Consider the following 16,360-nt stretch of genomic DNA (forward strand, 5'->3'; position numbering starts at 1 on the left):
CTGTAATAAAGAAAATGCTTATGCTGCCAGTGAGAACTAGAGTAGGCACAATTGGCTACTTAGTAATGGTCATAACATTCAGCTGAACCTCCTCTGTTGAATCCTGTTCAGTGGACTCACTCGAGGACATTCTGTACAAGGTAGCCAGCCTACTGATCATGATGGATGACAGAACTGGCTATAACATGGTTTGAGCAAGCCAAAACCTGGTGACAGCTTGGCACTGGTAAGAACGCGACAGCCAAATAGTCTCTCTTTAATTACAGCTTGTTGATTAAAGTTGGAGACTATTTTGTTCTACTGTATACATGTACAGTATATGGCTAGAATGCGACAAATCCTCCTTAGCTAATCTCTTATTAATGTGTCCTGACATTACACCTCTGGAGGACCACACTGCTCACTCGCAGCTAAGTGTCGGTGGTGACTGCACAAGTATACAAACCTTAAACCTTTCCACATTTCTGTAACTAAAATTTTTATTATTTGGGATTATCAATCATTAATCTATAGATGAAAAATCCCATAATGTTGAAATTAGAAGAGAAATGTAAAATCTAAAGTCGCAAAACTAGTTCAAGGGTCCTGTATGCTGTTAAGCATATATATATATATATATATATATATACTGTATATGCTGTCACATACTATATATCTATATATCTATCTATCTATCTATCTATATATATATATATATATAACATACTGTCACATACTGTATAAACACACATTTCTGGAAGGCCTCATAGTTTGTTAAAGAACTGACATAAAACAACAGGAAAAATTTTTCTTTCAGTGTTTAGTTATATTTTAAAAAAAGGAACTTAAACATCCTGTTGAACATTATTAAATATAATATTTAAAAATAGAAAGAGTATGGCACAATTGAGACTGTGTAGAGGAGACAGACATCTGGGGAAGATGGGGCAGTTTGATTAGAGGTTCTACTGTGATTGATCTAGTGAAGTAAATACGTATGCAACAGATAAATGCTTATTTTATTTTTGCATCACAAAATTACTTTGCTTTTTCAACTGTTAGGTGCATTGTATAAATACAAAAGTAAAAGTTATTTTCAAATGTGGAAAGAATTGGCAGGGGTAAATGTAATTAGATGTATTTTTGTAGAAATACGCTGAGTTGTTTATGTACGACTTTCTCTATCAATTTTCCAAGGATGGGCAGATTAAAAATTGGACTGTAATTACATGTTATTTAAGTGTACAAGTTATTAAGTAGTGGTCTTGTAGAAGCAATTTTAATTGAGTCTGGAATGCAACTCATTCTAATAAGATGTTTACTATAATTACAACAGTACTGTGATACCTGTTTAAAGTTTGAACTGGAACCATGGCACATTTGGTTGGCATTATCTGAGAAATAACACAACATAGCTTACTCACTTATTCATCGCCTATACTGCTTTATTCTGTACTCAGGGTCGCGGGGACCCTGGACCCTATCCCAGGAGACTTAGGGCATGAGGTCAGGACAGGGTGCCAATCCATCGAAGGGCACACACACGTACACTCACTCACATACTCATTCACACACTATGTGCAATTTGGGATTGCTAATTAGCCTAATCTGCAGGTCTTCGGACTATGGGAGGAAAACCACCAAGCAAGGGGAGAACATGCAAACTTCATGCACACAGAGACGGGAATTGAGCCTGGCAGGGAATCGAAGCCGGAGGTGTAAGGCAACAGTGCTAACCACTACACCACTGAATTATATACTGGTATACCAATCACAGACATGATCTTCTGTCATCATCTACATTTTTTTCTCCTTTGTTTCTCACGAGTAAATTAGATTTCTTTTATGCTTAAATGATTCATAAATCATTGTGTGGCTTAACAAACAAAAACATAGCTCTAAAACTGGTCAGGTACAGGGACTGAACTGAAAATTACAGCCCAAATGTCTGGGAAGCAGAGAAATACTCCTCAAGACTATGTTAAATATACATGAAAGTCTGGCTCTTTGGAAGCAAAATATGAAAAAATGAGTGTCTTTCTCGTCAAGCGGCAGCAAATAGTTTACCACACTTACCCCACCAGGAAATATTCTGGTCTGTGCAGCTTTTACGTATTGATGTTGTGTCTGTTTACTAAAATAAATTAAATAAGTAATGTGCTTAATTACATTTCATTATTCTTCAAAAAAGAATATATATATATATATATATATATATATATATATAAAACTGAAACTTTGTCGTCAGTTTAAATATTTTGATCCATTAAGTTTTTTTTTTTTTTTTTCACTGGCACTAAGGATGCCAGAATTCAGAAGCTGAGTTTGAGCATTTGTGGGAAATCGAACACGGGTCTTCAGCATGGCAGATAAGAAGCATAACATTGAGCCTCCAATGTCCATAGCTCTCACCCGATACTGGTTAATTTTATGGGCAAACCACTTTTTATTTTTTTTTAAAGTGGGTCATTAATGCATTCACAGAACAAAATTTGCAAATGCAATATAAAAACAGTAAAATTTGGATATCATATGAAAAGAAAACGTTAATATTCCTGGGTAATGGATGGACAATGAGCATAATAGAACACTGAGCAAAAATTGCTTTTATTGTGAACAAGTATTTCTTCTCTTTTATGCTATCTAAACCTTAAAAAAAGGAACAATTCAAAATACAACAAAAAGGTGATAAAAGACGGACATGAACAGGAAACCATTCAGTAGTCAGCACTCATTTTAAATAACAGAGTATCATCCATGTTTAAGATTATGGATAAAGAAATTTAATTGTTACTGCAAAAAGTAGCTATTTTTAAAAACAGATTTTTCTGTTGAACAACCATTTTGAGTGTCACATTTAGAACTAGAAAACAAACAGGAAATTCAATAAAGTAACATAAATGTTTTATTTCATAAGAGGTCTGTAGTAAAATCCAAAAAAAAAATAATAATAATTAAGACAGCACAAATTTAAATTTTTATTTGTTTTGTATGCATTGTTTCTGTAACAAATGTCTCCAGATGTAAAAATCTAGCAGCATGTAAAGGTAATTTATTGGTTCGTAATTTTTCTGAATATGGAAAATATTATGCCATAAGAGTTTCTGAGCTAAAGCCCAAACATTTTTTTTGTAAAACACAAAGTTGTGTGAAAAGAATTAAAATATAGAACTAAACAGTTCTGTCAAAAAAGGGGGCATTTTTTTCTATGACCTTGGTCATTTTATTTATTTGTTCAATGTGGAGTGTGTGTAAAATGTGACTTTCTCTCAGAAGCACATAAAGTTTAGATCACATAAATGAATCGTGTACATGATTATACATATACACGTTTCCTCACAGCTTGATAACTTGAAACTGACTGAGTAATTTAGAGCAGTTATATAGTAGTGGGCTAGAGTGAACTGAGTGTACAGACACCATTGTTTCCTGTGCAATGTCACACAGGAAGTCTACTCTCTGAACCTCAACTGCTGTCTAAACTGCAACAGATAACTGTTGCCTTCTCTTCTGTAACTTTAAGGATGCCTTGTTGCTTATTGCTGAGTTGCTGAAGGGTTGGCTTGTGTATGGAAGTGTGTCTCCTTAAAGATGAACCAGCAGTTTCCTGCCCATATGATGATGTTAAGAAATCCAGAAATCTAGAAAAAAGGCACAAAACTTCTTAATGTGAAGAAAAAGCTTTTTCAGCTAAATCACAATTAAGTATAATTAATAGCACCATGTTTTCTGTATTTGCTAAATAGATCAACGGTAGAAAAAAATTTATTTAAAAGTAATTTCTGGGAAAAGGACAAAATAGTAAACCATGAATATGTTTAGCTATCACACCTGGCTTGTAGAAGGTCTTTACTCTACCATATCAAGTCGAAAACTGAGACACCCACATAAACCATACACCATTGCTTTATATTAATGGAAAAATTATATGCAAAAAAGCACGATGGTTAAAGACACACTGAGATGGACAGGCAGTTACAGCTGCCATTTTCATGTGTCTCCAATACTTTTCAGTAACGCTAATACACCAGAATTAGCAGATATTCCTTCAAAGCCAGACACAATATAAATTAATAAATAAATACAATAAGTCATATATAGTTTATATATAGTAAAAAAATATTCAATACCAAAACAAAAAAGTGCATATATTATATTATATTATAAATTCTAATAAAAAAAAATAAATAATAAAAACTGTAGCACCTTGATGAAATACCACAGTAATTATATTAATATTTTATCAACTATATGATGATATGATAATGGTAAGCAAACCTTTTAAATAATAAAATGATTGTGTAATATGGTACATACTATAGTACATACCATAATATACAGTACCATTGTATTACTGTGGTAATTCAGACATTACCATGGTAGGTAAAATAGGACTTATAAAGTACCAGGATAATTGCTAATAAACTTCAGTGGATGCCATGGTTGTACCATGTTGTTACCACAATACTTTGGTGAACACCATTGTACTCTGGTGTAGCCAATTGGATGTGTTAGTTACCAAAGTGGCTACCTAAAAAACTTAAAAGTTAGCTGATTTTCTAAAGCTTTTATAAGTGAAACTATAAAGTAAACTTTTTAACGTTTTTAGGACTGTCCACCACCTCCATGGCTATTATTAGGTCCCCTCACCTTTTTTTTCTGGTACTTCATAGTACCAGTTAGAATTTATAACTATGTTACCCTTGTTAATTACACTAACTGTAGCCAGCTCAACACTAGGTCTGCCCGAACTGTTGTATAAAATCTCACGCTTGTGGTCGTGCTGTTGTACTGAATATCAGCACGGCTATGATGCCTTCAGTAGTAAAGTCCCTCTCATGTGATAGTTTTTAAGCAAACAAAGTATTTCATTTACACGGTATATACACTAACAATATACACTAACAACTACAACCAGATTCTGAACTGTCAAAAATGGCTCATTCAAAAATGGCTTATGAAATGCATAAACAAGAAATTACATGCTTTTTACAGATTTAAGGTATCTTCTTAGCAGCTTTCACAAATATACAGTAGATTTAAAAACAAATCTTAATTTTGGACACCACACTACCTATAGCCACTTCAAAGTCTTACCACTGAAGAGTTGAGGGGGCCAAAGGCAGAAAGGGCACCTGGTGAACACTTGTTTTCAGAGATCCTACAAGCATTGATTAAAGAAACAAGTTGTGCTGGACTCGTAGCCAATTTAACATCAGTCAGGCCTTTTCCCCAAGCAGAAGAAGCCACCAGCCACAAGAATGTGAAGATTCCAGTTATTAGCAGATCCTGTGGAAAAAAGGTACAGTAGAGGTTTAAGTGGTCTTTCTTAAAATGTTGCACTAATGATTGCATATAATCTGCTTGATTTCTCATCCACCTGCACCTTAAACTATATACTGATCAGCAATAACATTAACACCACCAGCAGGTGAATTGAATAACATTAATTATCAATTCTACCAGTAAACTGGCGACAGGATCATGGGAAGCCCAGACCAATCAAGCATTCATGGGATGCTTCAGACAAACAGAAACCACAGCACACCACAAAGGTCTTGTGGACTTATTACCCAAGGAGCCAGATTTGTTATAGGGGCACTAGTAAATGGTTTTAATGTTAAGGCTGATCAATATATGGTCTTGTATGTTGATACCTCTCCTATGTAATTACTTGGTGGAAGTGTTTTAGTCATGCCCATCGCTAACACATTCATAAAATCAATCATATAACCATGCAATCTCCATTGACAAGCCAATATTCATTGACAAATACTGGCAGTAAAAAAGTCAGTGTCTTTAAATATGGTACTGTTATATGCTGAAAAAAATATTCATGTATTAAAACATTTATATTAAAGGTAGAATTTCCACAAAAGAAGAATGTGTACAACAATAAATAAGGTAGAAAACTGGTATGTTTAGGGTAAATGCATTAAACTAATATGAGTACATTTACAAACTTAAAGATTGACCCATATTATACAACATGTTGTATAAACACGTACTCGCCCATCTTTGGCAGACGTTAATGAATATTAATGATATGTAAATGCAAGGGTCATGTGACAAGGTGTCAAAAACTCTTGTTTTGTCGAAACTCTGTGTCCACCAAGAAAGGGAGGCTGGGTATAATTAGCATACTAAAAGTACAGGCTGCAAGAAAAACAAATTACTTTTTTTTTTTTTTTATAGATAGATGTGCAAAGCAGAGACAATAACGGTATCACTTGTCATTTTTATAAATATTCTTCTTACTTACTGAGTACTTGTATTGTCTGAGTCAATCCTTAATTAATTTTAGTAAAATAAACATACAGTAATATCAATATGTAAAAGCTACACCAGACGAAAATATTTTTTCTGAGTGTGGGATACCACCATGGCCACAAGTGCCACAGCTTGTAAAACTTCTGCCCTGTTAGGTCTGCCTGAAGGAAGTCCCTTTCTTGTAAAATGAAAGCATCTATGGTCAACAACAGCTTAGCCAGGACGCAGTTGACCATTTAGGTTGTGGTGGCTGAAGTGCAGAAGCGTGTAGTGCTTAAAATCACCTGTTCTGTTCTACGTGTCACTTACTACATAGATAGATTTAAACTGCTTTTGGAAAGAACATCACCACAAAAACTGTGCATGAGCTGCACCATGCGGGTGTGGGTTTATAACCAGGTCTAAAATCACTATGCACAACGTCAAGTATTGGCTGGACTGGTGTGCCTTATATGCATGTATATTTATTCCCTTGTTTATTCATTCATTCATTTCAATTCAGTGACAGTTTTATCCATCGAGGCCCCAGTCATTCTCCTTTTCTTTCTCATCAACAAAGCACAAGCGCTGCAAAACTGCACCATCAACCATGTCATGATCAAAGACACTGTTATCACAACCATCCATTCTAATAATGCTGATGCTGATGCTTTTGACCGTGTTTTTTTTTTAAGATATTATAGATTATGCTTTTAAAACTTGTTTATCTGAATTTGCAGTGCATATCGAATGAAGGCGATTGTATAGCTACTTGTCAAATACCTCTAGTCTGTTTCTTGCACCTTCTGTCTACAAACCACACCCTTCTACTTCTTCATTTACACATAAGTGAGAAGAGTTAACTTGAAATGCTTCATTAGCATTAGCAATGCTCTATCTGCCCACATGACCTGAAAGTTTAAACTAAGAACTTTTATGGTGCAACCCTTTTTTTTATTGTCACATGCCTTTTTCCTCAATGATAAATTCTGTACAGGAACTCGACCACAGGTTTAAAACAAGTTTTACTTTTAACTTCAATATAGCACTGCACTTACATACCTAAAAACACCACATATTGTACAAAACAAAATAGGAGACTATTAATCTTACCAAAAAAAACCAATGATCGGTCACATTAAAACATCAATGTAGTATGATATAAATATAAAGTGCAAGCCCCATTTTAATTTATGAAACTCACTTACTCATCGTGTATACCACCTTTTCCTGTATTAACGGTTTAGGAAAGCTTGGGGCATGAGGCGGGGTACATCCTGGACAGGGTGCCAATCCATTGCAGAGCACACACATACTACTTTTTGCACTAACATCTTAAATTCTTCTTAATTAAATTCTTAAGTAAAATGTTTACTGGTTCTGCACTACCTCAACTTATCACCACAAAGTATTATGTTATGTTGTGTTTGTCACACCGTCACTTTGTTGCTCATTTGCACGTGCACTTTATGTTGTTTGTTGTCTCTGGGTTAGATAGTTAGTTTTTTGTTAATTTATGTTGTTAATTTATGTTGTTAATTTATGTTGGTAAAATTTATGTTGTCAGGTCAATCTGTCTTGTGTCCGCCAGCCAGCTAACTAGGCCTCTTAGTTAGCTAGTTTTAGCTCTTCTGTTAATTTATGTTGTAAATTTTTGTTGCATGTAGCACCTTGGTCCTGGAGGAACGTTGTTTCGTTTCACTATGTACTATCTGTATATGGTTGAAGTGACAATGAAGCCTACTTGAACTTGAACATACACTCACACACGATTTGAAAGCGCCAATGACCCTAATCTGCAGGTCTTTGGACTGTGGGAGCAAACCCACCAAGCACAGGAAGAACATGCAAACTCCATGCACACAGAGACAGGAATCAAGACTGGGAATTAGAGGCAAGAGACTAGAGGCTGGGAATCAAACCCGGACCCTGGAGGTGCAAGGCAACAGTGCTAACCACTACACCACCTTTCCGCCTCATGAAACTCAATTTATAATAAAACTAAGAAAGACTTACAAAAACAGGGCCATGCTTTGACTCGCGATACATATGCTGGTACCCAACATACACCACAAGTATGCTGGTACAGTACAGGAAGCCCAGCACTCCAACTGCAACAAAGAACTGAGCTGAGGATGAAAAGTCTCCGCTCAGATAGTACGTTTTCATTTCTCCTGTTTTGTTGCCGTCGCAGGTCGGCACATCAAAGCTATGTGCATGAAGTCTGTGGGAAACAAGATAAAGTAAGGTTTGTATTTCCCAAAAACAATGATATATACAGTAATATCTGGTAGTTTGTAAGTGTGCATTACAAAGCGTAATAATGTTTAGAAATATTTACCTAAAAGGGTACTTAAAGGAGATATTGATCTCATGGATTGGTCCAGTCCCGTGACATTGGATATTGAAACTTGTGTTGCCAGAATAATCAACAGTCGATGCAAATGCAAATATGACAAACACCTAGAGACAGTGCACAAAAGTAAACACAGTAAAAGCAGTTTTTGTCTTAGGACGAGTGCCTTTGGTCAAAGTAAAGATGAGTCAATTGCATGGGATTTCTGTTAAATCTTTAGTCATTAAGAAAAACACCTTAAGGCTAACATACACCACACGACCCACCTTGAGACCACCTTGTCCACTCTTAAATAAAGTTTTAGGGAAAGGTTAGGGTTGTGAATTCATGGGTACGTCCTTTATAGACTCATAAACACAAAGTCAGTTTTATACACTAAAAGCCATAATGATCTGAGCTAGTACATGAATCTTTACAATTCACGACTGAAGAAGGCGTTTAGAAGACACCCAGTGCCATGATGGTTAAGAAACTGAGCTACTGATAGAAAGGAATGAAGGAACATTTAGCAAAGGTTTTCAACCTATGTATCGTCACAATATTCATGCAAAACTAATTGTAATTACCTATTGTAATTATGCTACAGTACAACTAAAGGAAATCCCACATTTACTTTCATTTGAAGGTAGAACATTTCCACTAGATAAAGTGAACACCTTTTTCCATGAAAGTTTGACTATCTAGACCAGAAACACCATCCTGGTAAATACAAAAGGGCATACACAATAATAGATAATAGAACTAACATTTGTAGCTGTAGTTTGGTCATGCTTTGGCTGTGTATGACAAGAAAAGCAACTGCATATGTTGTAAAAAAACATATAGACATACAGGAAAAGCACAATGTTCCCGGAGGTGTAAAGACACGGCCTAAAGAAAAAGATATGCAGCTCGATCACGGCTGAAATAGAACTCATACGCTAGATCTAGCAGGACACAACATTATAAGAGTTATTGATTTATACAACTTTGTAGATTCTGTATAAAAACGAGGGATTCAGGGGAAGGGTTGTGTGTTAAGGTTACGTCTGTGTATAGTGCAAGGCATTCTTAGCTCAGCCTAATGAGTCTTTTTAGAGGAAGTGCACTTTGACTAAGAACTACTTTTAACTTTGAGTGGGTTCTAAGATGGCGTTATAACACAGAAATACTTGTTAAGTTATGTTTCCTTTCAAAACACACACACACACACACACACACACACATATTGTGTGCTTCACTGGTTCACATTTTTTTCATCCTTAGATACAAATCTCCTCTGACGTTACACCTGAAATCAAAACAAACTTTTTTTTTTTTAAGTAAACTAAAGGGTCTGAAAAACTTTTAAAAACTAGTAACATTTCCTCAGCAGAGTATTCCACGATCAAATGAAAATACATTCAAAGCAATCTTGTGAAAACATGCACTTACCCATTCCAGGAGTCGTATAAATCCCAGAGGCTCTTTCAGAGGGCTGATATCTAACCGGAAACCTGACATAATTTGCTGCAAAATAAACCCACAATCAACTGAAACAGCTCAACTTCTTCTAATAACTGATCATCTAGAGCCCACTGTTTCGAGGGTGTGCTTTTTTTTCACTCTGATTTTCTAGTTACCTACCTGACCAACACTCTCCATAATACAGTTCTAGTTAAGGAAACACAATTAGTTAAGAAAATCCTATTCCTTCATACCGTTACAGGAAGAGATACCCGCAAAATTGTCACGTTTTCTTTTTTCACTTTTGGTAAAGAGGTGGTCACGTGATTCATGACGGAACAAGCTGAGGCTGGCCTGTTGCGCGAGACTAACGGCTCTTTGGAGAAAGTTACCGAGAGTGACATTTTAAATAACATTTTATCCTAAATGAAAAGAAGAACACCCCTCAATATGGAGTTTTGTATTATTTGTTTAGCAGTAAAAGTGCCTTGCACCACCAGGATTGGGGTTTCAATCTTGTCTCCTGTGTGTGTGTGTGTGTGTGAGAGAGAGAGAGAGAGCTTTGCAGTTTCTGCCTGTGCTTGAAGGGTTTGCTTTCCTTCAGTCCGAAGACGTGTTGAGAAATTCTGATACGCAATGAAATGCACGAATCTACAAATTTACTCATTTACAAACTTTAAAATAAAATATAATTAAAATAGATATATTAAAAAAACTATATGAATTAAACAGAATATACACAAAGTGTGTAGAATACTCTATGTATGTATGTATATTTTATATATGCAATGAGTTGTGGGTTATCAAACAGTGTTTTGGAACAATCTGTCATTTTTGTACAAATATACAAATAACCTTTTCAGTACATTACAGATTTTTATCAACACCATAAATTACAATATATATTAAAATTATATTTATTTTCTTGAAAACATAGGTTTTGTCTAATAACCAAATTTTTTTTTATCATATAATTATTTAAAACTTAAATGGAGCACATCTTAATAGTATTCAATTACTAAGTTCTTAGGAAAAAGCCATCATTTTTTTCCAAAAGGTAAATTCATCCCAAGGTATTCTTTCGGGTGAAAGTTAGGACTCTGTGCAGGAAAAACTTATAAATACAGCTAATCCTATTTATAGACCTTCCTTTTAACACTGGTACGCAGTCATAGGGGAATGGGCACTGGTGGCTTAGTGCTAGGTGTTCTGTCTGCCATGCGGAAGGCCCGGGTTCGATTCCCAGCCAGTGCCCAAACCCCAGCCACTGGATGCAGTGCTGGTCCCAAGTCCGGATAAAATGGAAGGGTTGCATCAGGAGGGGCAACCGGCGTAAAACCTGTGCCAAGTTGTTGTGTGGACCAGATATCACGCTGTGACAACCCCCGGCCGGGAGTAGCCGTAAGACCAGCAACCAGAACGCAGTCATGTGGAAATAGAAAGTGGCCATCCCCAAATTGTTCCCACAAAGTTGAAAATATGAAATTGTTCAAAATGTCTTGGTACGCTAAAGCATTTTGTGAGTACTTTCACTGGAACTAAGGCCCAAATCCTGAAAAACAGCTTCACATCATAATCCACCAAACTTTATACTTGGCACAATGAATTTAGACAAGTACCATTCTCCTGGCAACCTTCAAGCCCAGACTTGTCCATCAGATTGCCAGACAGAGGAGCATTATTCGTCACTATAAGTCCAGTGGTGGTCTGCTTTACACCACTGCATCTGATGCTTTGCATTGCACTTAGTGATGTAGGGCTTGGATGCAGCTGCTTGGCCATGGCAATCTATTCTATGAAGCTCTCTATGCACTGTTCTTGAGCTAATATGAAGGCCATGTGAAGTTTGGATGTCTGTAGCTATTGATTCTGCAGAAAGTTGACAACCTCTGTGCACTGTCATTTCCAATTGCTTCCACTATATTATAATACAACTAACAATTTACTGTGGAATATTTAGTAGCCAGAAAGCTGCACAACTGGACTTATTGAACAAGTGGCATCCTATCACAGTACCATGCTGGAATTCACTGAGCTCCTGAGAGCAACCCATTTCACAAATGTTTGTAGAAGTGGTCTGCATGGCAAGGTGCTTGATTTTATAAACCTATAATCATGGAAGTGATTGGAACACCTGAATTGAAAGATTTGGTTGGGTGAGTGGTAAAGATATGGTGTATGGGTATAACAATAGCAGTTCAAATTCAAATTCAAATTTTATTTGTCACATACACAAACATACACAGTACGAAATGTAGTGAAATGTATTATACGACTGCCATTGACCCTAAAAGAGAGTTAAATTTTACAATTAAGAAATAAATATGAATAAAAGAAATACGATAGAAATTAAATTACAAAGTTAAATTAAACTAGGAAAAATAGAACTAAAAATAAAAATAGAAATGTGCTATGAAAAAATAGAACTAAAAATAAAAATAGAAATAGGATGTACAAAATAGAAATATACTGTGCAAATTGAAATATACTTTACGGTGTGTGCAAATATGCATGGAACAAAGTGTCTTAGTGCAGAGGTTATTAAAGTGACTTTGTGCACTGGTCCAGGATGTAAACGTAAAACTGTAAAATGTAGTGTAGTTGTGAAGGTAGGTGTGCAAAGTTATTAAAGTGTCTTTGTGCAATGGTCCAGGATGTAACGTACGACATGTAGTGTATATATGAAGGAAGGTGAGCGTGTAATTTTCCATAGTGTTCATGGATGTATGAGTGAAACATGAAGTATGGAATGAAATGATGTGTGTGTCAGCAGTGTTATTGCCTATGTTCTGAAGTGCGAGATACAAGAACAAGAAATGTGCAACATATGAGCAGCAGTGCAAGTGTTCAATGTGGTGAGTAATGTTTCGCAGTTGCCCATTGTATACTGTATCATTGGGTTCAGGGGTGCTCCTCGAAATTCTTTGCCACTTGAAAACCTAAGATATTGGGCTCCCTACCTTGAATAAAAAAACAAACAGTTTTGGGGCCTCAGGACCCCCGGAATAATCCATATTTACCCCTCTCCCAATAACATCCCTGATTGGATGTGCTTGCGACTCCCTTCGGTGTTACCCACCTTCTGTTATTCTCCCTGGTCCAGGCTCCAGCTCATACACATACTGTCTTGTGGTGTGGGGGAGGGATTGATGAATATTATAGGTATTTTTATCTTTGTTTTATTATCACTGCCCCTTCACTATAAAAAAAAAAGTCAACTGTCAACACTGGGTGATCTTCAATGTAATATCTTCTCACTGTTTATTTCTATGTACTCTTTATAGCATCAGTTAAAGTGATTTGGGCTTATGCTACATAATATTGTACATTCATCATTTTTCATTATGAAATTTTAGCTGACCCATGAGTTTCTTATCAACCATTGACCAATTCCTACTAGTGGCTTTTAGACAAACATAGCAGCAGTTAAACTAAGATTTTTAATAATACCTCAGACACTGACAGAATTGCCAGTCAAGGTCTTTGGTTACAATAGTACTCTCATACTGGTGAGCATGCTACATTATGCATCCAAAAAATAGCAATTTTTGTTGGTGACAGCAAAATTGGCCCAAATATCATTAAGTGTAAACCCAATGTAAGACATTGTCAGAAATCACCTGTGAGATTCTCTTTTGATATATACAGTGTGTAATATAGTGTCCTATCCCATAAGTTATGGAAAAACATGCACTATAGTTGGCCAGCTTGAAAAACTACTTTTTGTTGTTATTTACGCCAAACTCCATGTTTTCTTTCAATTTTGTCAGAAAATTAAAACAGTTATTTTTAAGTCCTGAAATAAGGTCCCAGTAAAAAACATTCAAGTACATCAGAGACTTGCCGTCTTTTATGACCTGAATACAACTTCCAAGTGACACAGTTTACTATGAGGACTTTTTACGGGTTTTACTGTTTTACTTAGCTCTTCTCCTTCTCTCACCTGTGATGCCAAGTATATTATATATAAACTTTTTTATTATGTTAACATTTTTATTTATTGTAATCCTTCTGTATAGGGTCAAATCAAATGCTCTCTGGAAGGCATAGAGTCCATAAATTTAATTAGATTGAATTAGTTGATGCTCAAACAGTTCTGAGAACAGTTTCAGACTCACAGAACTAATTCAATGAAATAGGCTCTGCTTCTGAAACTGTACTCAGAACTGTTTCCTTTGGTGAATTTACCAAGTCCATTTCTAGAATTTGTCTATAATAGGCCCTCCATGACCCTAAATACAGGATAAAGCGGTATGGACAATGAGTGAGTGAGTTAATGACCAGTATTCAAAAATTACATAGTAAGATATTTAGACAGTATTAAGTTTTCAAAAAAACTCCAAGCTGTTAAAATTTAATATTTATGTAAATTATATTGGATAGATTTTTTGTTGCTACTTCTGGTGTTGCTTTTTTTCTGTTCCTGTTGTGTTATTTATTTTTATTATATTATTAATGTTTAGATTGTGTGCTACTGTTTTCAGCAAGTAAATTAATAAATTAAAATAAATAGGGCTTTAGTCAAGACTTTAGGCTGCTAGCCACTGTGGAAATCATTAACATACTTCCTGTTTCAAAGGGAGCTACCGTGGCACACAGGCTTTTACGTTCCATTCATTAGTGTACATAAAAGTGTGCTCCCAAACTCCATGAGCAGGGAATGTCAGTTAAGGGAAACAGCCTATGACCTCATTGTTGTATAAATCATTTCCTCAATGCGTAACCCTAGTTAACATAAGCACACTGGATACCTGTTGCTGCTCCTGTGGAAAATCTACACCACTGAAATGACATATTGACTATTTACTGAAACAAATACTGATACCATTACAAAATGTATACTACTGAATTGTGCATAAATTGTAAATAAATTATTGGATTAATTTACAAGATGCACAGAGAATTATTTTTCTGTTTACTAGCCTAGGTAATAATAAGGATTTATTGATTAAATAGATTATTTAATTCAATTAAATTATTACATTAAAGAAAAAATATTATTCCTATCGTAACATTGGCATATTAATATTATGTTGTCCTTGAACATAATGACGATAAATATATAAATCCCTTTTTGAGCTTCATTTTGTCCCCCATTCCAGTGAAGCGCAATGACTGATGGGAGATTTTGTAAGTTCACAACCACTGAAGTAAACCATTGTTCACTTGTCCCTAACTTGTTTTGCAGTACCCTTTGAACTGAGCAGTTTTGCTCTCTGCAGTTTGGAATTGTCCTAACATGGCTAAATATGCCGTGCAGTCCACTTCACAGGGAACTACCTGCTGATCGCAATGCAGCTACAGAGTGAGAGAGTGCATGGTTCGTAAGCCATTTAAATGAAACTTAAAAACATATTGTTCTTTTCTTCTGATGTTCATGCTTAGCCAAACTGAAAGCTGTAGTTGCATAATAAAATTAGATGCAATACATAGGCTACATGAAATAATATGCAGCTTGCACTGAGCATACATGTGATGGCAGAATGGAACTATTTGTTGCCGTTAAGACCCTTAGAAGAGAAATTTTTATTATGTACTGAAATAGAAATATAGTTAATACACCGCATGGGCCCAGGTAGGGCTGTAGGATGTCTCCAGAGGTCAATAAATCTGGATAAATGGTAACACACCATGAACAATTTCCTTCCTTATAATAATGATATTGAAGGAATTTTAGTCTTCAGTTTAAAAGACTTATTGCAGAGCAACTGGCTAGTCTGCATGCCTACTAGAAATTTTAGAAAAATTTAAAGTACCAAAAAAGTTCAATTCTGCACATTTTCTGTCCTATGTTTGCATAGGTCTTTTTGGGTGAAGAGAGGTGCAGAGCCAGAGATAGAAAAGTCTAGTGGTACCCTTTGATCTTAAAAGATCCCATTTGGAAGAATTATTATTCTTCATAACATATAATAATATAAGCCCAATCCTGACAACACACAGTGAGACTGTACTTTACATACTCCATGAAAATGTGGTTTAGCCTTTTATCATCAACATTAAAAATTCTTGCTATGCTTTTATTTTTAAAATCCTTATAGGAAACTTACATTTCTGGTTTGTTCCATCCACACAGTACAACATTACTGCATCTTTCTCATGACTTGTTTGGTGCTCATAGTTAAAAATGAGGTCCAGAGTGCACATATATATAAACCCTTTCTCCAGTATTGACTACTTACTTAACAGAGTGAGCTACTATGTGGCTGTTTTTTCTGTTTTGGCTATGAACAAATCAATTATATTTTGCCTCTAAATTATCTTATCATAAATGTATGTCTGTAGCTTTTACCACATATGAACTAGGCATTTGGATCCACACTGCTCCAGTTTCACAGTTTAGATAAGCTCAAA

At 35.5% G+C, this 16,360-nt stretch overlaps 1 protein-coding gene across 1 annotated transcript; it reads right to left on the bottom strand.

The window, feature by feature from the left end:
* Positions 1–2,570: 2,570 nt before the first annotated feature.
* sypl2b (synaptophysin-like 2b) lies at positions 2,571–10,308 on the bottom strand. The gene is made up of 6 exons (XM_053504532.1): positions 10,190–10,308; positions 9,998–10,072; positions 8,570–8,691; positions 8,245–8,452; positions 5,077–5,268; positions 2,571–3,620 (listed from the first exon to the last, which is right to left on the bottom strand). Exons 1-6 carry the CDS (start codon positions 10,205–10,207, stop codon positions 3,516–3,518), a joined length of 720 nt encoding a protein of 239 aa, XP_053360507.1. The 5' UTR covers positions 10,208–10,308; the 3' UTR covers positions 2,571–3,515.
* Positions 10,309–16,360: the final 6,052 nt, after the last annotated feature.

Source organism: Clarias gariepinus, chromosome 9 (genome assembly GCF_024256425.1).
Source record: "Clarias gariepinus isolate MV-2021 ecotype Netherlands chromosome 9, CGAR_prim_01v2, whole genome shotgun sequence".
Classification (NCBI taxonomy): domain Eukaryota; kingdom Metazoa; phylum Chordata; class Actinopteri; order Siluriformes; family Clariidae; genus Clarias; species Clarias gariepinus.